Consider the following 26,696-nt stretch of genomic DNA (forward strand, 5'->3'; position numbering starts at 1 on the left):
TTTTTATTTCTTGACCTTAGTCACCTTGAAACCATAAACAGTTATCTCTTTGTGCCATTACTTCATTTATTTTATACAAATGTGTTGTGCATTCAGATAAAGAGTCTTTAATTTTATTTTGCTACTTTCATTATTTGCATGGACCTTATTTGCTATTGCATTATTTAAACTCTGTTGTTTCTTTCTTCAGTCAATTTTCATTATTCAAATCATTATTCACATTGCAATCTTCTCTACATTGCAAAGACCAAACACAGATTGGGTGGCTGTTTTACAGAGTATCTCCAATCAGTTTGCAAGCATGATCCTGAATTTTGAGATTTTCACCTCAGTCTCGTGGTGATATCTATGCCTTCAGCCTACTGCAGTGTTCCAATACAGTTCAAAGCAAACTCAAGGAACAGAACCTTATCTTGCAATTAAGTACATTACAGCCTCAATTTTTTTTTAACAATTTCAGACTGTAATCTCTGTTCCCCCGTTTTGTTTCCTTTTCTTTTCATGTAATGGTCTTAATCCTGTTTTTCTCGTCATTGCTTTTAGACCAAAATATTATTTTATCTTTCGCACGTTTTCTGGACCCAGTTTTTGTTTCTTTATTTATCTCTATGCGCCTTGGCTCTGCTGCATCAACTCTTTGTCATTTCATGGATGGATGTTTCTCAGAAATTGGCAAAGGCCAATCAGTGGATGACCATAAAACATTAGACAGGGGTCGTGGGTAGAGAGGTGGACTGGTGGTGTTGAGATGGCGGCGCGGGCTCGTTGGGCCGAAGGGCCTGTTTCCCGGGCTGATTTTGTTCTTTGAAAAGTGGCACTGAAGCTGCCACCAGCAATAGTGGCTTTCTCCACCGTAAAGTTCCATATACGCTGGGATTCTCCCCAAAAAATTCTAAGTGCCAAATTCACATAAAAACTGGAGTAACTCCCACTGGTTTTTTTAGCAGGATTTTCAAACAGAATCTCCCACACTTTGTGCACTGCAGAGTGCCTCAGGGAGATTCATGTTGGAAATCCAGTGGCGGGGCCTCTTCCCACTGAAGAGGCCAGCAGCATAGTGTTGAGCAGGCCACTGCTCATGTGCCAGTCTGTCATAGCAGAGATCAGAGCATGTGTAGTAACCCTGCATGCGCAGTAGCCGGTCCCCCGATCGCTGGCCAGCTCGATTGGTGGCTAGCCAGCACACAACCCCATAATGCTGCCCCTCCGATTCTGCAACCCTCGATCACTGGCATTCCAAATGGCTCCAGGCCAGCCCTAACCCCCACACGGGCCCACCTCGATTTCCCTGACTTCTTCCACCCCCCGCAGTCCTGACCTCCCTGACCCGTTCCCCCCAACCCCTGGCAGTCCCAACCGCATCTTCACCTCCAGCACCCTCCACCCTCCCCCCACCCCAATGGCCAGCCCTGATCAGCCCCTTTCCTCGATCTACCAATAGATCCCTATGTGGAGTGGCAGTGGGAATCCCAGTCTAAATGATCTCCCCCTATAAGCCCCACACTTCCCCAGTGGGCAGAGTGAAGGTACCCCTTGGGCATTGCCACTATGCTTCTTGGCAGTGCCGGGGGCCAGGCTGGCACTGTCAGGCTGGCAATGATGTGGATGTGCCGGCGTTGGACTGGGGTAAACACAGTAAAAAGTCTGACAACACCAGGTTTTAGTCCAACTGATTTATTTGATAGTAAACTCACCAGCTTTTGAGGGGACTCCCTCTTCGTCAGGTGAATGGAGAGTTCTGGCCTCGGACAGAGCATATAAAGCACAGACAGTTTAGAGATTACTGATTAGAATGCGAATCTTTACACCTAACCTGCTGTTCAAGTCCTAAAGTGGCCGACAATGTGTGTGGAAGGAGCACTGATCACAGGTTAAAGAGATGTGTATTTGTACTCTGTCCACTGTGTCCCGTGTTTGTCTTCTGATCAGACAAACACGGGACACAGTGGACAGAGTACCCTTCGTCATCCAGTACTTCCCCGGAGCGGAGAAGCTACGACATCTTCTCCGGAGTCTTCAACATATCATTGATGAAGACGAACATCTCGCCAGGGCCATCCCCACACCCCCACTTCTTGCCTTCAGACAACCACGCAACCTCAAACAGACCATTGTTCGCAGCAAACTACTCAGTCTTCAGGAGAACATTGACCACAACACCACACAACCTTGCCACAGCAACTTCTGCAAGACATGCCGGATCATCGACATGGATACCATCATCACGTGAGAATACCATCCACCAGGTACATGGTAAATACTCTTGCAACTCGGCCAACATTGTCTACCTGATACGTTGCAAGAAAGGATGTCCGAAGCATGGTACATTGGGGAGACCATGCAGACGCTACGACAACGGATGAATGAACATCGCTCAACAATCACCAGGCAAGACTGTTCCCTTCCTGTTGGCGAACACTTCAGTGGTCACGGGCATTCAGCCTCTGACCTTTGGGTAAGCATTCTCCAAGGTGGCCTTCACGACACACGGCAGTGCAGAGTCGCTGAGCAGAGACTGATAGCCAAGTTCCACACACATGAGGACGGTCTCAACAGGGATCTTGGGTTCATGTCGCACTATCTGTAACCCCCGTGGCTTGCCTGGGTTTGCAAAACCTCACTCACTGTGCTGGCTGGAGACAATACACATCTCTTTAACCTGTGATCAGTGCTCCTTCCACACACATTGTCGGCCACTTTAGGACTTGAACAGCAGGTTAGGTGTAAAGATTCGCATTCTAATCAGTAATCTCTAAACTGTCTGTGCTTTATATGCTCTGTCCGAGGCCAGAACTCTCCATTCACCTGACAAAGAGGGAGTCCCCTCGAAAGCTTGTGAGTTTATATCAAATAAATCGGTTGGACTAAAACCTGGTGTGTCAGACTTTTTACTAGGCTGGCAATGCCCAGGGGACATTCCCCCTTACCTAACCTCCATGGTCTTCCTTCACTCCAGCATTGTCAGGCTATCAGATCCCCATTAGCGGGGAGCTCTTGTAAACCATGTTGCAATGAACCAACTGCAACTGGGGTGAGGGGGGGGATTTACCATATTTAAATTAGCTCTGTGCCAATTAAGATGCGTGGAAGCCATGGTGCCCAGTGGGGAGCCTGCTAAGTGGCCACTGCAGATGTCTCCCAGCCTGCTGCGCTGGCTGGGAGAATCACTCCCAAAGAGTAAAAATCTTAAAGGGGTAGAGACCATAACGTAACACTGTTCTCTAATTTGTCTGCCCTGCTAGCAACTTTGTTGCTTGAAGATGAGGATGCTACTTTTAGAGGCCACCCCAAAACAAGCAAGTTCACCCTAGAACAGTTTCCAGGGGCAGTGCTTTCCCTTGAGTGATGCACTCACCTGAGCTTCTCTGGGAGGTCTGTGGGAACGTCTTGGGAATCCACTCAGGTTTTATGCCATTCTGTCCTCATGCTGGTGTGAAGATGTAAAAGCATTTTATGATGGGGATGGGTGGGCAAGGGAATGGGATGATTCAGGTGGAGAAGCCTGATAATATATGTTAATGAATTCAAATGATGTTCCCAGTGTTGAATGTTGAGAAATGCTCACTGTCTCTGATGGAGGGAAGGGATATTTACATCAATATGAAACACGATTTGGGAGTTCTTGTGCAATTTTCCAGTCCTGTCACTGAACGCCTGATGCGATCAGGAGCAGAAAATCTCTGCCCATGTCTTCCACCTTCACCCTATCTTCCCCTTTTACTATCTTCATGTTTTGCTTTGTTATAAGCTATAATTACATTTCTAAATTTTCTTAATTCTGATAAAAGGTCTTGACCTAAAATTTAAACTCAGATTCACTATCCACAGATGTTGCCAGATCTGATATTTCCAGCGCTGTTTGTTTTTATTTCAGATTTCCAGCATCTGCAGTATTTTGTTTTTGAAAAATATAACCGCCTCCCCTTCATATTCAACCTCATCACCATTGATGAATCCCTCACCACCATTAACGTTGTGGGATTTACCACTAACAAAAAAACTTGACTGGACTAATTATCTAAATGCTGTGGCTACAAGAATAGGTCAGAGGCTGGGAGTTCTGTAGCAAGTAACTCTTCAAGTCTGTCCACCTTCTACAAGGCATAAGTCAGCAGTGTGATAGAATACATTCTGCTTGCCTGGATGAGTGTAGCTCCAACAGCACTCGAGAAGCTCAACGCATTCAAAACAAAGCAAGTCGCTTGGTTAACATTTCATTCACCATCTTAAAACATTCACCCCAGATCCATCTTCTCAAGGACAGTTAGGGTTGAGAAGCAAATGCTAACCTTGCCAGCGACGGTTACATCCCGTAAATAAAAAAAATAGCAATAGTATGTTGATAGGGTGTTAAATGGACAAATTCACATCTGGGAATGGTACTTTTCTCAACTTATGTTCACACAGACACATTCTGTTAGGAATCTTTGGCCTTTTCTCTCTTTGGTCAAGCAGTACTAGGTGCTCTTCAATTAAGGTTTGCTAACTCAATGCTGATTAGTAATAATTGTACATTCTTGGCTGGACAATTTAGTGATATAATGAGTGGTTCCCCTGTGTTCTGGCTATCAGAGAATTCTAGGCTGTGTTTTTAAATTGATGGCTGGGGAAATGACAATTAATATTTTTATATTTGTTTCTGTCAAATAATATTTCAGTTGTACCTCTTGTTTTTCTTCAGTTTCAACTTCAATGTTTTCAGGTTGTTCACCCCGTTCAAGAGCCGCAATGGTCGCTATGTCAGTCAGCTCCTGTTCTGTTGGTTCATCATCATATTCAGGCCCAATTTTTTTCTTAGTTTTAGGGAAAAGAAGCTCTTGAAGAAGTTCAATGAACTGAATGTGAAAGATACCTAATTTGTTTGCCAGCCACCTGCTGTGCATTGTTTTACCAGATCCTTTAGGCCCAAATACAAATACTCTCAGTGGAGGTGGCTGAAAATAAAAAACATATTTTCATGGTGGATTTTTTCAGATCTAAAACTTTATGACTTGCATCAAGTTAAATTAAGCATTAAATAGAACAATAGCACAAAAATCACAGAATGCTAATCATGTCAATTGTCATGTGCAACAACTTAATTCGTTGATTTATGCTCAATACTTTTGGCACCCATTGTTGGCGCCATAATATGAAACACAGGTTACATTTTCAGGAAAGTAATAAAGTTAGTTGCAAAATGTTTTAAACCTTAAATGTGCAAACAACTGTATAAATTTTCCATTTCCTGAACCAGCCACCTCTGGAATCTCTGTAATGAGAAGGATAATTTAATCTACAACTCATTGGATGGACCCATACCCTCAATACTGCATACTATTTTTACCATCTCCCAGACCTGAAAAGAAGCAGTCACTCCAGGAAGCCAGGAAAATGTGCAGGCCAGCAGCTGAGAGTAAAACACGAGTGCTCCCTCCCCAGCTTACTCCTGGCAAATGTCCAATCTCTGGAAAACAAGCTCGACCACCTTAAAGCCAGACTCACTTTTCAAAGAGAACTGAGGAACTGTTGTGCACTCTGTTTCATGAGACGTGGCTCACTCTGCTTCACGGGACTGTATCCTACAATCAGAGGGTTTCTTAATCCATCAAATGGACCATACAGTGGCCTCAAGCAAAGCCAATGGAGATGGGGTCTGCCTCTTAATCAACACCTCATGGTGCCTAGATGTAGCAGCACTGGTGAGTTTCTGCTCCCTGACCTAGAATATCTGACGCTAAAATGCTGCCCCTACTTCCTTCCTTGGCAGTTTACCTCTGTCATCCAGACAGCAGTTTACAACCTACCCCATGCGGATGTGAATATCGTGTTGGATGAAATATACACCATTACAAATAGCCTTCAGACAAAATATCCCGAGGCTGGGGACTTCAATCAGGTCAGGCTCAAGAGCATCCTACCACGATACCACCAACATGTCTCCTGTTCCACCAGAGGCCCAAACATTCTAGACCACTGCTACACAAATATCAAACATTCCTACCACTCCATTGCCTGCCCACACTTTGGCAAATCAGATCACAAAGCTGTAATCCTGCTCCCGGCTTACAAGCAAAAGCAAGAGAATCCATCAAAGGAAGTCATGCAATGTTGGTCTGAGGAATCAGACAATCTCCTATGGGACTGCTTAGATCAGTAGACTGGTCAGTATTTAAAAGTTCTATGACCAGTCTAAGCGAATATGCCACGACAGTAACTGACTTAATTAGTAAGCGTGTAGAAGACTGTACGCCAAAGAAGCAAATCCTTGAGTTTCCCGACTGAAAACCATGGATGAACAGGGATATCCATTGCTTGCTGAAGTCCAGGTCTGAGGCGTTCAAGTCAGTCAACTCTGATCTATACAACAAAGCCAGATATGATCTAAGGGGATCCATCAAAGATGCCAAAAGACAGTACCAGACCAAACTAGAGTACAAGGCTAGCCACACGTAACCCTACCGATTATGGCAAGCTCTGCAAGACATAAAAGGCTACAAGATGAAGGCATTAAAATCGCCAGCTCCAATGCACCCCTCCCTGATGGACTCAATGTATTCTATGTCCATTTTGAGTTGAGGTCAGCAAGAGCAAGCCCACACCCTGGAAGCCTCAGATGGACCTGTATCCTGGGTGACTATTGCAGATGTCAGAGCAGTCTTCTTGAAGGTCAACCCATGGAAAGCAACTGGCCCAGTTGGGGTACCTGGACGAGCACTCCGATCCTGTGGAGAACAGCTGGCGCAGGTATTCATGGACATCTTCAAACTCCCTTTACAATGATCTGAGGTCTTTGTCTGCTTCAAGAAGACAACCATCTTCCCAGTGCAAAAAAAAGCCAGGCAGTGTGCCTTAATGACTATCATTGGGAGGCTTTGCCATCCATCATTATGAAGTGCTTCAAAAGATTAGTCATGGCTTGAATCAATTCCAACCTCCCAGATTGCCTGGATATACTAAAGTTCGCCTACCACGGCAACATGTCCAAAGCAGATGCCATCTCCCTGACCGTGTACTCAACCCTGGAACACCTAGATGACAAAAGATATCTACGTCAGACTTCTATTTCTTGACTACAGCACAGCCTTCAACACCATTATTCCTACAAAATTCATCTCCAAACTCCATGGCCTGGGACCCGGCTCCTCCTTTAGTGACTGGATCATGAACTTCCTAATCCACAGATTGCAATCAATTAGGATAGGCAAGAACAGCTCCTCCACTATCATCCTCAACACCGGTACCCCAGAAGATTGTGTCACCTGTATGAGGATAGTAAGGGACCAAATTCAGCTCCAATTCAATTTTCAAGTTTGCTGATGACACCACTGTAGTGGGTCAGATCTCAAACAATTACGAGATGGAATACAGGAAAGAGACAGAGAATCTGGAGAACAGGTGCGATGACAATAATCTCTCCCTCAATGTCAACAAAATGGAGGAGATAGTCAACGACTTAGAGGAGGATTTGCCCATCTACAACAATGGGGACAAAGTAGAAATGGTCGAGAGCTTCAAGTTTGATCACCAACAACTGGTCCTGGTCCCTCCATGCTGACAATATAGTTAAGAAAGCCCATCAATGCTTCTACTTTCTCAGAAGAGTAACAAAATTTGGCATGTCCGCTACAACTCTCATCAACTTTTATAGACGCACCATGGAAAGCATTCCTTCTGGTTGTATCTTACCTTGATATGGCTCCTACTCTATCCAAGGCCACAAGGCACTAACAAAGGGTCATGAACAGAGCCCAGTTCATCACTCAAATCAGCCTCTCACCCATTGACTCCACCTACACTTCCTGCTGCATCGGAAAAGCAGCTAGGATATTAAAGACCCCACACACCTCAGACTTACTCTATTCCACCTTCTTCCATCAGGAAAAAGATGCAAAAGCCTGAGGATACATACCAACCGACTCAAGAACAGCTGCCACCAGACTTCTGAATGGACCTATCTCACATTAAGTTGATCTTTCTCTACACCCTAACTATGACTGTTGCACCACATTCTAAACTCTCTCCTATCCTTCGTATAGCACGCAAGAAACAATAGTTTTCACTGTACACTAATACATGTGACAATAATAAATCAAATCAAATCAAAGTTTACATTTTGGGCAAATATTTGCTATCAAGTGAGTTGAGAACATCAAAACTCACTTCACTGATGACAAGTAGTATGGACATTTTAATTTGATGAATCAGTTCTTGATCAGCCCAGGTTCCAGTAGGGAAGAAATGCTCCAAATAAAATAGCCCTCTATTGGAATAATGGCTGTTAGAATATCATGGGGGATTCCAATCTACATATAGGCTACATATTTGATGGGCAAAAATAGTGTAGATGAGGAGTTCGTAGAATGTTTTGGAATAATTTCTGATATCAACACGCTCTAGAGCCAACCAGGGAGCAGGCTATACTTGACCTGATGTGCAACTCAATGGGATTGATGAATCACTTCATAGTGAAGGTGCCCCTAGGGAAGCATAGTAGTTTGGTGGCATTGTCATTGGACTAGTGATCCAGAGACCCCGAGTAATGGTCTGGGGACCCAGTTTCAAATCCCAAAGTGGAAACTAGTGGAATTTGAATTTAGCAAATAAAATCAAGAATTAAAAACCTCATGATGGCCATGAAATCATTGTAAACTGTTGTAAAAACCCATCTGAAAATCTGCTGTTCTTGCCTGGCTTACATGTGATTCTGAAATAGCTTAGCAAGCCATTTAGTTCATGGGCAATTTGGAATAGGCAACTAATGCTGGCACCCACATCCCATGAAATAATGTTCAAAAAGGTAATGGTGACTGTAATATGACTGAATTTTACATTCAGTTTGTGGGAGAAAGGAGTGGTTCTAAGTCTAGTATTTTAAACTTAAATAGAAGTCATTATGAGGGCATGAAAGCAGAGGCAGTGAAAGTGAATTGGTAATTTAGGTTAAGGGATAAGTCGATAGAGTTGCAGACATTTAAGGGACTCTTTCAGAATATACAGAATAAATATTTTCCAATGAGAAAAAAAATTTCAAGGGGAAAACCCACTTTCCATGGTTAAATAAAAAAGTTAAGAAATTAAAGAGAATATTAAACTTAAAGAAAATTCATTTATGTACACAAAGATGAATGGCAGGTCAGAGATTGGGCAGAATATAAAAAGCAACAAAGAAAAGCAACTGTGCGCAGTTCTGGTCGCCTCACTATAGGAATAACTAAAAGATTATCATAAAGACTAATTGAAAGATTAATAAAGAGGGAAAAATTAGAGTACAAGTGAAAGCTAATTGGAAATAAAAAGACAGATAGCAAGAGTTTCTATCAATATTTTAAAAAGAGTTAACAAAGTGACTGTTAATCTTATAGAAAGTAAGTCTGAGGAGTTAATAATGGAAAATAAGGAGATAGAAAATGAATTGAATAGGTATTTTGCATCGTTTTCACCACAGAGGACACAAGTAACATCTGAGAAGTAGCTGTAAATCGGGAATTAGAAAGGAGGGAGGAACTGAAGAAAATGTGAGGGTGACACTGTGGCAAGTGGTTAGCACTGCTGCCTCACAGCACCTGGGACCCGGTTCAACTCGAACTTCGCTGACTGCAAACTTCACACAGACATTTACCCTGTTTCTGTGTGGGTTTCCTTCAGGTGCTCCTGTTTCCTCTCATAGTCGAAAAATATGCAGGTTAAGTGGATTGGGTATGCTAAATTGCCCCTTCTTGTCAGGGAGATCAGTAGGGTAAATACACAGAGTTATGGAGATAGGGCCTGGGTGGGATGTATGTTGGTGCAGGCTCTATAGGCTAAATGACCACCTATTGCACAGCAGTGATTGTATGATTCTAAATAAAATTATGATCACCAGGGATGTGGTACTAACAAAATGTGGGAACTGTGGGATGATCCGTCTCCAGGTCCTGATGGCATATATGGTATGGTCTTGTAGTGTCCTAACAATGGTCGGGGTTGTGGGTTTTAAGCAGAAAGAAAAATACATGGGCTGGAACTGTCCCAAAACAAAACTAAGTGCCCAACAGGTGGGAATATGGGAGAATTGCCCACCCATTTTCTGGATGTACTTATCTGAATGAATCTCTGACACCTGTGCAATGCAGAGTGCCTTAGAGAGAATTGTGTTGAAAAATAAGGGGCAGGCCTCATCCTGCCCTCGAGGCCGGCAACATAGTGCTGAGCAGACCATTGCGCATGTGTCGAACTATCAGTAGGGAGATTGCCACTGTGCACTGGCCTCGCCATTGGCAGCCTCCTGATTGCTGGCCTTTTCCTCCCGATCACTGACCTCCCCATCCCCCACTTTCCATTGTTGGCCTACTGGAACCCCCCCACCCCCGGGCTAGCCCCGATCTCCCCCCTGGGCCAGCCCGAATCTACTGACTCCACTCCCTCCAATGGCCAGCCCTGACACTTTCCTGATGGCCAGCTCCGACTCCCCCCTCCTCCCCCCACACCCGCCGACAGCTAGCCTCAATCGCTGCCTCACTACCTCCCCCACCAATCCCACTTGCCAGGTAACAGCGGGCTCTCCTCAATAGGCCAGTATGCCCTGCTCCCTCTGGCCCTGACTTCTTGGCACTGCCCGGTGCCCGGGGACTGGGGGGAGCTTCAATGGCCTCCGTTCCTACCAGTGGGGTAAGGACACCTGTTCTCTGTTAGTGAGGAGCAGTTGTAAATCTCACTGGTGTGAACATCTCTTGGTGGGGGTGTAATGCTAGTGGGCCCCAGAATACCATCCCGGGCCCACTAATCATAAGGGCATATTCCATACATGTACATCAGGTGCAGGCGGGGACGTTTCAGGGATCAGGAAATCAGAGGTCTGCTTGAGCAGTGGAAACAGCTGGTCCTCAGCCATGTGCTGTACCGCTGGGATCAGTTCTCCAGAATCTGCTGGAGATGCAGAGGCAGAGCTGGGGCTTGCAGGAGGAAGTGTCAGCAACATTCCAGCAACTGTGAGGCTGTTTGGAAGAGTCCCACAGCCTTTAGGTGCAAGAAATGGTGCCAGCATTGTGTGGCACCCACAGTTCAAGTGTTGCAAACACAATAGAAAGTCTGGGGCAGGAAATGGTCGCCATGGGTGGCAGGGTCCAAGATATGGCCCAGTGGCTGAGGACCACGAGCATGCTGGAGATACAGAGAGTCATGTCTGTGGGCTTCAACAGCATGGCTTAGTCACAGCGGGTCATCACTGATGGGCTCCAGAGCTTGGCTCAGTCTCAGATGGATATCGCTGAGGGCTGCTGAGAGTCTCCAGGACTGGCAGTGCCAGGTGATGCAAAGGTTTCTGGAGCTCACTGCAGCTGCCCCTTCATCCCATCGCTTTTTTCCCAAGGCCCATGGGCACCCCAAGGGAGGAGGAAAGGCCGGGATACCCCGGCTGTCCCAAGCTCTTCCGAATTTCTCCTTCCCGTCACTGGTGCATCTCCTGGGCAGCGCTGAAGAAGGTGATATGGCTACATCTGTGTCACCCGAAAGTTGGCCAGGGCCTCCAGGTCCTGGCCCCCAAGAGGACCCTGACACCCATGGTGATCATTTCCTGCCCCAGACTTTCTACTGTGAGTGCAACCCCAGAATTGGCAGTTGAGGGTGAGTGGAATCGGCTGTCGTTGGTGATGGTGGAGGCAAATTCGTTAGGGTCTTTTAAGAGACTTCTGGATGAGTACATGGGACTTAATAGGATTGAGGGTTGTAGGTAAGCCTAGTAGGTAGAGATAAGATTGGCGCAACTTGTGGGCCGAAGAGCCTGTTTGTGCTGTAGTTTTTCTATGATACTATAGGACGGTTGCCAAAGGCATCATAGGCCATGGGGCGTGGAACACAGCTGACCACTCCCACCTCTGAAGTGCTTCTGGAGGGGTTCACCTAGATGTAGTGGCAGACTACATGAAATTAAAAAGTAGTAGAGTTATAAAGCGGGCATGGGCGAAGGCAGTCACTGTAGTTAGGGATAGGGTAACTATGGACTGTAAAATAATCACTATTAAAAGTTCTTGCACCCAACAGTTAACACTCCTCCCACAGGCAGTCTCGAACACTGACCATAGCCAGAGAGCCTCATCTCATGTCTAAATTATAGAATGGAAAACATTCTATCCAAAATGGTGTGAGAGCCAGCTAATTCAGATTGCTGCAGCTCAAGCTGACACTACATTCCGAAACATTGTATAGACCAATAATTTCTCCACGTCATAAGAACATAAGAACATAAGAACATAAGAAATAGGAGCAGGAGTAGGCCATCTAGCCCTTCGAGCCTGCCCCGCCATTCAATAAGATCATGGCTGATCTGTCGTGGCTCAGTTCCACTTTCCCGCCCTCTCCCCATAACCCTCAATCCCTTCTCTTATCAAAAACCCATCAACCCGCTTCTTAAAAATATTTAGCGAGGCAGCCTCCACCACTTCAACGGGCAGAGAATTCCAGAGATTCACCACCCTTTGAGTGAAGAAGTTCCTCCTCAACTCCGTTCTAAACCGCCTCCCCTTTATCTTGAGGCTGTGCCCCCTAGTCCTACTGTCTTTTTTGAGCGGGAAGAGTCTCTCCACCTCTATCCTATCCATCCCATTCATCATCTTATACGTCTCAATGAGATCTCCCCTCATTCTTCTAAACTCTAACGAGTACAAGCCTAGTTTATTCAGCCTCTCCTCATAGCTCAATCCCCTCAACTCCGGTATCAGCCTAGTAAACCTCCTCTGCACTCCCTCCAGGGCCAAAATATCCTTGCGCAGGTGCGGCGCCCAAAACTGCACACAGTACTCCAGCTGCGGCCTCACCAATGCCCTATACAGCTGCAGCAAGACCTCCCTACTTTTATATTCAATCCCCCTCGCTATGAAGGCCAGCATCCCATTCGCCTTCCTGACCACCTGCTGCACCTGCAAGCTGGGTTTTTGCGACTCATGCACAAGGACCCCGAGGTCCCTCTGCACCGTCGCCTGCTGCAGTTTTTCGCCAGTTTTTCGTCATCCTCCAATAACAACTGAAATCTTCTTATTGGAAGTTTTGCAACCTTGTTATCCCAGCAGTAGCCACTGCAGAAGCATTTCATTGAAATAGCAGGGCATAAAAATAAATACGCAAGACAGGTACCAAGAATTGCACAGAGGCAATTAATCATTTTTTCCCAATACTTACAAAGTTTATTTAATAAATTTGTTTTTCATCTGGATTTGATGTGGTGAAGGCAAAACCAATATGTTTGAAGTGAAGCAATGCAATTGGATGTTAATTCTAACAAGAAAGGTATATGTTGTAGTATTGTTTGTGAATGGAAAATGAGAAGGCAAATCTACTTGAAGCGTTTTTCAATTAGGTCAGATCTGAGAGCTCAGATCAGTGGGACTGTGATAGTTGCTGTCTTTCCTCTTCCTCTTTTTCTAGTGCCTCCTGTCTTTGTTGCTGCTCAGGTGATGATGAGTGCTCGTTTTTAACAACAGAAACTGATGTAGCGCGTAGCAGGTGATAACAAATATGGATACTTACTCATGCCCATGCAGCAAACTACTATTTGAGAAGACCATTTGTTTATTTAATGCTATTTCCTATGGCATCATCATTGTAATTTTGTGCATGCTTTGCAGCTTTGCATGAGTTTACTGAAAGGAATCATGAACCATGTCCATGTTATCCTTGTCATATATTACCTCATTTATAACTCAGCGACTTGTTTGGAATAAAGATGGTGCACAGAACTGGCACAGAAAGGAAGTGCCATCACACTGGAAAAAGACCAACAGGAGGCACTGACTGTGGTCACCAACGAGTTGAACATTGAAGATCTCTTCCCACTGTTAAAGGTGCCAGGCTAATGATAGAGATTGGGATATATTTAAGGCACTTTGCACCATGGGGCCTACTATATGGATAAAGCCTGATGTTGTTGTTATCACACAGATATGGTTGAAAGAAGGACAGAATTGGCAGTTTAACATTCTGGGATATTGATGTTTTAAATGAGACAGAGGAGGAAGCAAAAGAGGTGGGGGAATTGCATTACTGGTTAGGAAGCATATAACAGCTGTGTTGAGAGAGAACACTTTGGAGGGATCTTGCAGCGAGGCATTATGGGTAGAGCTCAGGAACAGGAAGGGTACAATCACAACGCTGGGATCGTATACGGACCTCCCAGCTGCCTATGGGAGATAGAGAAACAGATATGTAGATTCTGGAAAAATGTGAAAATGACAGGATTGTTGGGTGAATTTAACTCCCCCCAAATTGACTGGTACTCCTTTGGTGCTGGGGATTTGGATGGGGAGCAATTTGTGAGGTGTGTCCAGGAGGGGTTTTTGAAACAGTATGTGGATAGTCCTATGAGAGATGGAGCCATACTGGACCTGATATTGAGGAATGAACCCAGCTAAGTGATCGAAGTTTCAATGGGAGAGCATTTTGGGAATAGTGACCAAAATTCTGTAAGTTTTCAGTTACTTATCGATAAAGACAAAAGTGGTCCTCAGGTGAAGGTATTAAACTGGGGAAAGGCCAACTAATAACCAAATTAGGCAAGCATTGGAGAATGCGGATGAGGAACGAATCTTTAAGGGTAAATCCACATCTGACATGTGGGAGCCTTTTAAAATGAAGGACAGGAATGGCAAGATTTGGGAACCTTGGATGACAGGGGAAATTGTCAGCTTAATCAAAAAAAGGAAGCATATGTAAGATCTATGCAACTAAAAACAGATGAAGCCCTTGAGGAATATAGAGAAAGTAGGAAGGAACTCAAATGGGGAATTCGGAGGGTATAAGGGGCCATAAAATATCCTTGGTCAACAGAGTTAAGGAGAATTCCAAGGCATTTTATATTATTATTTATATTAGGAGCAAAAGGATAGCTAGAGAAAGAGTAGGCCCATAAAGGAAGGAGGTTACGTACGGAGCCAGAGGAAGTGGGTGAGATCCTTAATGGGTACTTTGCATTGGTATTCATCAATGAGGGATGTTGAGGTTGGGGAAGGATATGTTAATACTCTCACTGACGTCAATATAATGAAGGAGGCAGTGTTGGGTGTCTTAAAATGCATTAAGGCCCCAGGCCCAGATGGTACCTATTCCAGGATACTGTGGGAGGAAAGGGACAATATAGCTGGGACTGGAGACTGATTAGTTTTGCTCCTTTGTTTAAGAAGGGAAGCAGAGGTAATTCAGGTAATTACAGGCCGGTGATCCTGATGTCAGTGGTAGAGAAGCTGTTGGAAAAGATGCTAAGAGACAGGATTTATTCACATTTGGAAATAAATGGACTTGTAAGTAATAGGCAGTATGGTTTTGTGCGGGGGAGGTCAATTCTCACTAATTGATTGAGTTTTTTGACGAGGTGACAAGAATGATTGATGAGGTAAAGGCGATGGATGTTGTCTTCAAAGACTTTAGTAAGGCAATTGACAGGGTCCCTCATGTCAGGCTGGTACAAAAGGTAAAGTCTCATGGGATCCGGGGTGTGCTGGCTAGATGGATACAGAACTAGTTTGGTCATAGAAGACATAGAGTAGTGCTGGAAAGTGTTTTTCAGAATGGAAATCAGTAACTAGAGGTGTTCCATAGAGATCAGTGCTGGCAAACCTTTGCTGTTTGTAATATATATAAATGATTTGAGGAAAATGTAGGTGGTCCGATTAGTAAGTTTGCGGATAACACAAAAATTGGTGGAGTTGCAGATAGTGACAAGGATTGTCAAAGGATACAGCAGGATATAGATAGATTGCAGAGTTGGTCAGAGAAATGGTAGATGGAGTTTAATCTGGACAAATGTGAGGTGATGTATTTTGGAAGATTAAATTCAGGTGCAAATTATACAGAAAATGGCAGAACCCTGCGAAGCATTGACATACAGAGGGATCTGGGTGCATAGGGCACAGATCCCTGAAAGTGACAACACAGGTGGATAACGTGGTCAAGAAGGCATACAGCATGTTTGCCCTCCATTGGCCGGGGCATTAAGTATGAAAGTTGACAAGTTATGTTACAGCTGTATAAAACTTTAGTTAGGCTGCATTTGGAATATTACGTGCAGCTCTGGTCGCAACACCACCAAAAGGATGTAGATGCTTTGGAGACTGTGCAAAGAAGGTTTACCAGGATATTGCTTGGTGTGGAGGGTTTTAGATAAGATGAGATGTTAGATAAACCTGGATTGTTTTCACTGGAAAGATGGAGACTGACGATGACCTGATAGAGGTCTGCAAAATTATGAGAGGCATCGATAGGGTAGATAGTCAAGTACAAGAGGGCATAGGCTTAATGTGAGAAGGGATAAGCTTAGAGGAGATGTGCGGGGAACATTTTCCACAGGAAGAGTGGTGGTGCGTGAAACATACTGCCAGGCATGTTAGCAACGTTTAAGGTGTATCTTGATAGATACATTAAGGGAGGCGAATAGAGGGATAGGAACCGCATGTCGGTGCAGGCTTGGTGGGCTGAAGGGCCTGTTCCTGATCTTTGTTCTATTTTCCTGCTTTTCTTTGTCAATAGGGAAGGTGATTCAGAACAGGAACCAAAAATATCATAACTGCTGTATGCCTATTTCCCAATCCAGTTCACAATGTTAGCCACTTTGAAGAAATAAATTCAGTGTGATCAGGACTGCACTCACTCCACCAATGACATGGGCAGCCAAATAAGCTCAGTAATAGTTTTGTTAAAGGTCAATTAAAGAGATGTAATGGTATTTTCTGGTTTCTCTGGGGCCTGAGTAGAGTTGCAACCAAAGGCATCTTGTAGTGGAACTCCAACCATTGCTCCCAACACACAATACTCCCTTCACTGGTCTTTTTGCTTTTTTAACTATATTTCTAATACCTGGCTGAGAGAAGTGCACTTTCTATTACTTACTGTTTGCTGAAGTTAGTTACTCTTCTGAAACTGGAAGGCCTCTGATTAGTCTTCCATCTTTGAGAGCCCACCTACTGCCCTTAATTGCACAGGGAATTTTTGTAAATGCTGGCGCCCCAGTCAAAAATCCATCCAAATGACTAGTTTTTCTCGACTAGCAGATTCACAACAGTCGTAATTCCTGTTCCCTATCCCCAAAGCAAAACTTTAGCCTACTAAATCAGGAAATAAGTACCACATGATTCATTTAAATAATGCTGTTGGGGTGATGGGGGTGGGGGGTGGGCTGCTTGGGGGGAGGTGGAATGGGATGGTACTCTTCCTACTATTTTTGTTCATAATCAAGATGTGGAGGGTGAAAAATGCAGATAAATGTGTGCTAATACTATAAGTGTAATCCATTTTACCAAAGTTTAAGCAGTGCATTTCCATCCAAGTGTACGGCTGTTTCTTGCCTACCATGTTGGAAATCAATACAGCGCATAGCGTTCTAGAAACTAGCACTATGCCTTAAACTTTCAAAGGACACTTAAGGAACATTGAAGTTTTTGTTTGAGAATATCCTCACCTTTTATATCATATATTATGTTGATATTAATCACATGAGCAGAATAAATACAAATAAAATCAACATAATTTTGACAATATAGGTGGCAAGGTAGCGCAGTGTTAGCACTGATGCCTCACAGCACTGGAGGAGGGAACCGAGTGCAGGGTGTCGAAATTTGCTGATGACACCAAGATTGGGGGAAAGGCAAATTGTGCGGAGGGTGTGGAGAGTCTGCAGAAGGATCTAGATAGGCTGGGCGAATGGGCCAGGAAATGGCAAATGGAATTTAATGTTGGCAAGTGTGAGGTGATCCACTTTGGTAGGAAGAATGGTAGGAAGGACTATTACTTACGTGGCGAAAAACTGCAGCAGGCGACGGTGCAGAGGGACCTTGGGGTCCTTGTGCATGAGTCGCAAAAACCCAGCTTGCAGGTGCAGCAGGTGGTCAGGAAGGCGAATGGGATGCTGGCCTTCATAGCGAGGGGGATTGAATATAAAAGTAGGGAGGTCTTGCTGCAGCTGTATAGGGCATTGGTGAGGCCGCAGCTGGAGTACTGTGCGCAGTTTTGGGCGCCGCACCTGCGCAAGGATATTTTGGCCCTGGAGGGAGTGCAGAGGAGGTTTACTAGGCTGATACCGGAGTTGAGGGGATTGAGCTATGAGGAGAGGCTGAATAAACTAGGCTTGTACTCGTTAGAGTTTAGAAGAATGAGGGGAGATCTCATTGAGACGTATAAGATGATGAATGGGATGGATAGGATAGAGGTGGAGAGACTCTTCCCGCTCAAAAAAGACAGTAGGACTAGGGGGCACAGCCTCAAGATAAAGGGGAGGCGGTTTAGAACGGAGTTGAGGAAGAACTTCTTCACTCAAAGGGTGGTGAATCTCTGGAATTCTCTGCCCGTTGAAGTGGTGGAGGCTGCCTCGCTAAATATTTTTAAGAAGCGGGTTGATGGGTTCTTGATAAGAGAGGGGATTAAGGGTTATGGGGAGAGGGCGGGAAAGTGGAACTGAGCCACGACAGATCAGCCATGATCTTATTGAATGGCGGGGCAGGCTCGAAGGGCTAGATGGCCTACTCCTGCTCCTATTTCTTATGTTCTTATGTTCTTATGGACCCGGGTTTGATTCCCAGCGTGGGCTACTGTCTCTGTGGAGTTTGCACATTCTCCTCATATCTGCATGGGTTTCCTCTGGGTACGCTGATTTCAACAAAAGAACAAAGAACAAAGAAAATTACAGCACAGGAACAGACCCTTCGGCCCTTCAAGCTTGCACCGACCATACTGTCCAACTTAACTAAAACCCCCACCCTTCCAGGGACCATATCCCTCTATTCCCATTCTATTCATGTATTTGTCAAGACGCCCCTTAAAAGTCATTACCATATCCGCTTCCACTATCTCCCCTGGCCCCCTAGGCCAGGCCCCCACTACTCACTGTGTAAAAAATCTGCCTTTTACATCTCCTTTGAACCTTGCTCCTTGCACCTTAAACCTGTGCCCCCTAGTAATTGACTCTTCCACCCTGGGAAAAAGCTTCTATCTACTCTGTCCATGCTTCTCATAATGTTGTAGACTTCTATCAGGTTGCCCCTCAACAATGTTGCCCCAATGTTGTAAATGCGCCTAGTTTAGGGGCGTTTAAGAGATCTGTGGATAGGTTTATGGACGAAAAGGGATTGGTTTAGGTTAGAGGGTCATTGTTTTTTTAACTGGTCGGCGCAACATCGTGGGCCGAAGGGCCTGTTCTGCGCTGTAATGTTCTATGTTCTATGTTCAACCTCCAGTGAGAACAAACCAAATTTCTCCAACCTCTCCTCATAGCTATTGCCCTCCATACCAGGCAACATCCTGGTAAATCTCTTATACATCCTCTCCAAAGCCTCCACATCCAACTGGTGATGTGGTGACTAGAATTGAACACTATATTCCAAGTGGGCCCTAACTAAGGTTCTATGAAGCTGCAACATGACTTGCCAATTTTTAAACTCAATGCCCCATCCCACAGTCCAAAGGTGTGTGGGTTAGGTGGATTGGCCATGCTAAATTCCCCCTTAGTGTTAGGGGGACCAGCTACGGTAAATGCAGGAGGTTATGGGGATAGGACTTGGGTGGGATTGTGGTCAGTGCTGACTCAATGAGCTGAATGGCCTCCTTCTGCACCGTAGGATTTATGATCTTAAGTTGTGACTTAAAAAATATAGGACAGGATTTTCTGGCAGTGCTTGCCCCAAGCCTGGAAAATCCTGCCCAAGGTCAAAGGGCTTCTGCATGGTCTGCTTCTGCCCGCTACAATTCCTGTGGCAGGCAGGACTGGAAAATTCCAACCATAGCTCATAAGAGTCTTTTTTAAAAATATATTAATTGAACAAAATAATGTGATTGAAAAGTAAATATTTAGATTAATTAATACAATTTTACTGCAGAAGATGATTAATATTCAAAAATCATTACCTCTAGGGGTTCATTTACTTTTATGTACTCTTCTGGACTTTTCAAAAATTTATCTCTTGCATCTGGATTAGAAAAATAATAAAACTTTTCTCGATATTTAGCTGCACAGTCTTGATCACCTGGATAAAGAACAAATTTTTCTTCTAAGGCCACAGGGCAGTAATGTTTACTTTCACCCAATTGTCTGTTCCTTTGCTGAGCAAAATCTTCACTCTGGAAGAAAATTTAAATTATGTTTATGTTGCACCACATTACAGAATAGCCTAATAACAACTACTTTATCATTTATAGTTTATCAAAATATCACAATAAATTGAAATTTTCCTTAATTTTTGACAGTAATTTGTTTCATTTTCTCCCCCAAACTCAGCAGAACAATTAGCAAGTGTGATAAGAAACAACTCTATTAATGACATTTTGAACCAAAAATATAAACATACTGTAGAACAGTCAGTGATGGCACATTACTATTGATAGAATACCAGATCAGAAACCCTTAGGTATATTATGAAGTCAGTCTGGATTCCAACAATTTGCTATTTTGGTACTAATATGAGGATATGATGTTTCACTCCAGGCACAATCCAGCTGAAACCTAGAGAGCTTTTATCAAAACAAATTTTATTTAACTACACAGTTTAACTATGGCAATTGAATTAGTTTAACATTTAACAATTAAACAATACTTAAACAAAACAAAATACAATTCCAAACTGCTAACATATCACAATGAGTTCCAATTCAAGCAATATTTCTCTTACAGGCTTAAACTCCCTTTTTAAAATTAGTTATCAAAATGCAGGCCCACCTGCTTTTACTTTGATATAATTGCTTTAGAAAGGACGCAGAGGGGATTCACCAGGACGTTGCCTGGCTGGAGAACTATGAAGGGAGGCTAGTTAGGTTGAGGTTATTTTCCTTAGAGAAGAGATGCCTGGGCTGGGGTGGTTCAACTATGAAGAGAGGCTAGTTAGGCTGAGCCTGTTTTCTTTACAGCTGAGATGCCTGCTGATCAAGGTGTACAAATTATGAGGGACATAGGTAGGATAGATAGGTTACTGACCCCTTAATAGAGGGGTCAGTAACCAGGGTGCATAGATTTAAGATCAGGGGCGGGGATTTGAGGAAAAACCTTTTCACCCAGAGAGTGGTGGGAATCTGGAACGCACTGTCTGAAAGGATGGTACAGGCAGGAACCCTCAAAACATTTAAGAAGCATTTAGATAAGCACTCAAAACACCACAGCATACAAGGGTATGGATCAAGAGCTGGAAAACTGGATTAGAATAGATAGGCACTTGATGCCAGCATAGGCACAATGGGCCAAAGTTCCTCGTTGTGCTGTCAAGCTCTTTGACTCTTCCACATGGATTGCAGCAGCTCAAGAACATCACCATAATCTCAAGGACAATTAAAGATGAACAACAAATGTTGCCTTGCTCAGCAATACACATCCCATAAATGAATTTGAAAAAAATTATGCTGCTTGTGACTACAGAATGCTTAACTGCAATTGTTAACACTTCCCGTTCTAACCTCATGATGGTCATTAATGAAACATTTGAAAATGGTTGTGCTTAGGACAGTATTGTGAGGAACACCTGCAGTGATGTCCAGCTTTGGTTATGTTTTATGTCTCAGCTCTATACCTGAGCAGGCTTATTCTATTTTGAGACACATTCTAAGCCACACCAATGTGCAATAATTCAGCAATCACATATCCAAAACAAAAACAAAGTGCTATGGATGCTGGAAGTCTGAAACAGAAACAGAAAATACTAGAAGTGCTCATCAGGTCAGGCAACATTCCTGAAAGGCTATCAATTTGAAACTATTTGTAAGATATTTCGAAGGATTTCTAAATCCCAATGTCAAGCTCAAAAGAAGGGGAGAGGGTGGTATAGTATTCATAGAATCCCTATAGTGCAAAAGAAGGCATTTGGCCCATCAAGTCTGAACCACTCTCCAATAAAACATCCTACCCAGGCCCACCCTGTCCCATTCCCTTAACGTCCTGCATTTACCCCACTAGTCACCTTCACTGAAACATCTTGGGACACTAAGGGACAATTTAGCATGGCCAATCAACTTGATCTGTACTTCTTTGGAGTGTCAGAGGAAACTGGAGCACCCAGAGGAAATCTACGCAGACATGGGGAGAATGTGCAAGCTCCACACAGACAGTCACCCAAAGCTGGAATCAAACATGGATCCCTGATGCTATGAGGCCGCAATGTGTGTTAAGCACATTAAAGCACATTAACCATCTTAGTTGCAGTTCAGTTAATAAAAGATGATGCAAGTCCAGCTTCTTCACAAACTCACTTTATTCTTTTTTATCACTCCACATACTCACACCCAACCCCCCAGTGCCATCAGAAACCCCTTTATATATCCCAGTGAGTACTATTGAACAATCAACATACGAATTAGGTCTAAAGTAGAAATGGGTTAACTGAGTGGTTAACCCATTTCTAACAATGTGGAAACCTGATTGGGGCTGGTGGGGCAGGCCAGGTGAATCCCAAATGCATTCACACCCAGCCGGAATCCTGGTTTAGGTCCGATGCCCAATTCAGCGGGTGGTCGGGATTCCCATTAGGGTGAAAAAGGCCAGTGAATCCCCCCTAAAATTTCTCACCTTCAACAATGAGCAGGAATTTCTGCTACCCTTACCCACATAGTCATCAATGGCATTTGTATAAATGATGAATAATAGGGGACACAACACAGATCCCGGTGGTATGCCATTGGACACTGGTTTCCAGTCACTGAAGCAACCTTCTGTCATCACCCTCTGTCTCCTACAACTGAGCCAATTTTGAATCCACTTCATCAAGTTACCCTGTATTCCACATACATTATAAGTCTCCTGTGTGGGATCTTGTCAAAGACTTTGCTGAAATCCATATAAACTACATCGCGTGTGCCACCCTCATCTGCATACCTGGTCACCTCCTCAAAAAAATTCAATCAAATTTGTTGGGCATAACCTCCCTCTGATGAAGCCATGCTGACAAAACCTGCTCAATCCTTGCCTCTCCAAGTGGACCTAACCAGCGAGTATTTCAGACTGTGGGTGGAAACTGGAGCACCCGGAGGAAACCCATGCAGTCACAGGAAGAATGTGCAGACTCTGCAAAGACAGTAACCCAAGCTGGGAATTGAACCCGGCTGACTGGTGCATGAGGCAGCAGTGCTAACCACTGTGCCACCGTGTCAGCTGACTGCTCAATAATTACCTTGTTGATTTTACAGTTCTGACTTACATATTGTGAACACAAAATTAATTAAGCCTGATTTTTAGGTGCAGAATCTACCCTCATTTAAATTGAAGCGTGTAAGACACAAATTTCATTCAGCTCCCTTATTATTATTTGAAGCTTAAGTTCCTGCACCTGCAGTGCTGCTCTCTTCTTCTCAACACTGTCAGCAAGCCCTGCACACACCAAGAGGCAGAATATATTGTAAAGTTAGCTTGCTCTTTCTTAAAGGGAAGCCGTAGAAATAGGTTGCCGCAATGGAAATTCTTGCCAACTGAACTGGGCGGGATGGTGACATAGCAGATGACACTGCTATCTCACAGTGGCTGTCTGTGTGGAGATTGCTCCTCCCACAGTTCAAATATGTGTAGGTTAAGTTGATTGGTCATGATAAATTGTCCTTAGTGTCAGGGGCATTTGGAGGGCAAATATGTGGGGTTATGGGGATAGGACAAGACCTAGGTGGGACTGTTGTTGGTGCAGACTCGATAGGCCGAATGGCTTCCTTCTGCACTGTAGATTCTATGATTCGATGAATACCAGTGTGGATAGAGGAGTCCAGACTAATGGATATGGCACTGGGGGCATTGGTGGTACGGGGTCCAGGAAGACGCCATGATTCTGTAGGGAGCTTGGAGGCACTTAAAGACTACCCTCAGAAGATGATTTAGAAGGTCGACTCCCAGACTCTCGGCCTGAGGACCTCCTAGCAGCGTCATAAGAGTTTAACAACCTCACACAATGGTCAACATCAATGATTGCAAATTCACGACATCCCCGTGGAAATGCTGGAAAATCTCAGCAGGTCTGACAGCATCTTTCTACACAGATGCTGTCAGACCTGCTGAGATTTTCCAGCAATTTCTATTTTTGTTTCAGATTTTAGCATCCGGAGTAATTTGCTTTTATATTTGACATTATGCTGGAATGTTTCCCCCTAAATCCATGGTAAAGATAAAGCTGTGGACATAGGTTATGTACCTATAATTGCCAGAATAAATAGAACTATTTTGTAATACCCAAAATGCAATGAATGTAAATAATTTGTATGCAAAAAATATTTTTGTACTAATACATGTCTATCAAAAAGTCGATTGAATGTTATGATAATATCAGGCAGTTGGGTGCTGTATTTATTTAGGTGCAGTGAAAAACCATAAGACCATAAGATGTAGGAGCAAATGTAGGCCATTCAGCCCATCAAGTCTGCTCAACAGATTATTCAATGAGATCATGGCTGATCTGATATGACAATCCTCAACTCCATTTTCCCGTCTTATCCTCATCACTGTTGTTTCACTTGCTAACTAAAAATGTCTATCTCAGCATGGAACATACTTAATGAAAGATCCTTTTGCTTCTCACTGACAATATCTCAACAAAACAAAAATTAACAAAGAATATGGGGGAGATTCTCTGGCCTTCCAGTTGCTTGTTTCCTGGCATTAGAAGGAGGTGTGCTGTTTGCTGGTGGTGTGATTCTCTGGTCTCACTGCTGTCAATGGGATTTCCCATTGATGTTACCCCACATGTTTCGAGGGGATCAAAGGATATAAGGTGGGATGAAGCTATTGAGTTAAATGATCAGCCATTATCACAATGAACGGCAGAGCAGGCTTGAAGAGCTGAATGGCCTCCTGCTCCTATTTTCTATGTATTGCACTGCTGTGAAACCCGCGGATGGCAGTGTGCTGCTGGTGGGACCAGAGAATACCACTGATGTGAATGACTGGAGAATTCTGGCCCATATATTTAATTCGGCCTCTCAGGGGATAACCTAGGGATTTTGCTTTGTTGGCCTATGAAGCAATGAAAACTTTACTTGAAAATAATCTGCTGCAGCCATCATAATTTTTCATACAAATGTTCTATCTGATGGATTAATTTTTGCTGCTAATCAAGTGGTTAACTAATGGCCTACTCATGTAACTCAATGTGCACTTTATTAAGTCCCCAAATATAAGTTTTATGTATCAAGTTACATATTGAAAAATGTGGTATTAAAATAAATGTTCAGTTTTAGAATGTACTTACTTTGTCTTCCTCCTCTTCCTCTTCCTCCTCCTCTTCTTCTTCAGCTGCTTCCTCATCTGCTTCTTCTGCCATTGCTTCAGCATCTTCATCTTCCTCATCGAGGTCTGCTCCAGATAATTCCCAGCCATGGTACTTGAAGGGATCTGCCAGGCGTTATACACCACATAAATTTAAAGTTAAAAATTTTTGCATAAAATATCTACATTTCATGTTCAATAGTTGTTGGCCTTTCTCAAAAAAGTCCCATAGTTGTGAATGTGATAATATTCCATGAGTAACAGTACAACTGAATGTGAATAATAATTTGGTTTCTGCAGATCTTTTCTGAAAAATGCTAAAGAACTCTAAAGGCTTTTGACTGAAGTTTCACAGAATAAATTTGTTAAAAAAAATAGAAGCCCAAGAGATTAAAGGGGTATTGAAGCATGGATAAGAGGCTAGCAGTGAACAAGATGTTTTGCATACTGGAGAACAGTGTACAGTGGTGTCCCCCAGGCTTTGGTATAAGGATGTTAAATAAGTAAACTTTATAAACCAGTTGTTAGATCATAGCTGGGGTAATATGTTCAATTCTATTAGGAAGAATCGGTACTCACCTGATGAAGGGGCAGCCTTCCGAAAGCTTGTTCTACCAAATAAACCTGTTGGACTTTAACCTGGTGTTGTGAGAATACTTACTGTGCCTACCCCAGTCTAACATCAGCAATTCCACATCATATTAGGAAGAATGTCATGGCCTTGGAGGAGATGGGCTGAGGGGCATGAGCTGACATAGGCAAAGATGTGCAGATTAAGTGTATTGGCCATGCTAAATTGCCCTTGGGGTACATAGGGGATTAGTGGGGTAAATATGTGGGGTTACAGGGATGGGACCTCGGTGGGATCGTTATCGGTGCAGACTTAATGGGTCAACATAAGAACATAAGAACATAAGAAATAGGAGCAGGAGCAGGCCATCTAGCCCCTCGAGCCTGCCCCGCCATTCAATAAGATCATGGCTGATCTGTCGCTGCTCAGTTCCACTTTCCCGCTTTCTCCCCATAACCCTTAATCCCCTCTCTTATCAAAAACCCATCAACCCGCGTATGGCCTCCTTTTGCACTTCTTTATGATTCTATGAGATTTACTAGAATAGAACGATTGATAAGGAAATCTAGTTCAGAGATAAAAAAAAGGCTATAAGAAACAATGAAGGGAATTAGATTAATTAGACAGCTTCAAGGGTTGGCTGAGACCCCTTCAGTGGCCTGCTTCTGTACTGTAGTATTTCATGATACTCAGATAAGAATGAGTTAAGATTAAAAGTTATAGAAATTGATGTTGAATAATGGAGGAGTCTTGAATATTTAGATAATTACAAAATTGTATAAATAAGCAGATAAGAAATTTATGCGATCAATCACACATGGCTGTGCTGTTATCTTATTCAAACAATGGCCCAGATTTTTCTCCTGTGTTGGGTGCACAAAGGCATGACCCAGGCCTTTATAAACAGCCAACCATAGGGGTATTTTTTGTTCCAGGGATCTGCATTGGAAGTCTGGCCTGGCTTCCCCATCT

The 26,696-nt window shown here is 43.7% G+C and overlaps 1 protein-coding gene across 1 annotated transcript in view; it reads right to left on the reverse strand.

The window, feature by feature from the left end:
* The window catches only part of ak9 (adenylate kinase 9), a 341,329-nt gene that overhangs the window by 84,074 nt on the left and 230,559 nt on the right, over window positions 1-26,696 (reverse strand). Inside the window, exons 25-27 of the mRNA XM_080193447.1 lie at window positions 25,137-25,279; window positions 19,840-20,052; window positions 4,665-4,934 (exon numbers count right to left, since the gene is read on the reverse strand). Coding sequence (XP_080049573.1) covers window positions 4,665-4,934; window positions 19,840-20,052; window positions 25,137-25,279 — 626 coding nt within the window. The remainder of the gene's footprint in view (window positions 1-4,664; window positions 4,935-19,839; window positions 20,053-25,136; window positions 25,280-26,696) is intronic.

Source organism: Carcharhinus amblyrhynchos, chromosome 7 (genome assembly GCF_965287045.1).
Source record: "Carcharhinus amblyrhynchos chromosome 7, sCarAmb.v2.hapA, whole genome shotgun sequence".
NCBI classification, from domain to species: Eukaryota; Metazoa; Chordata; class Chondrichthyes; order Carcharhiniformes; family Carcharhinidae; genus Carcharhinus; species Carcharhinus amblyrhynchos.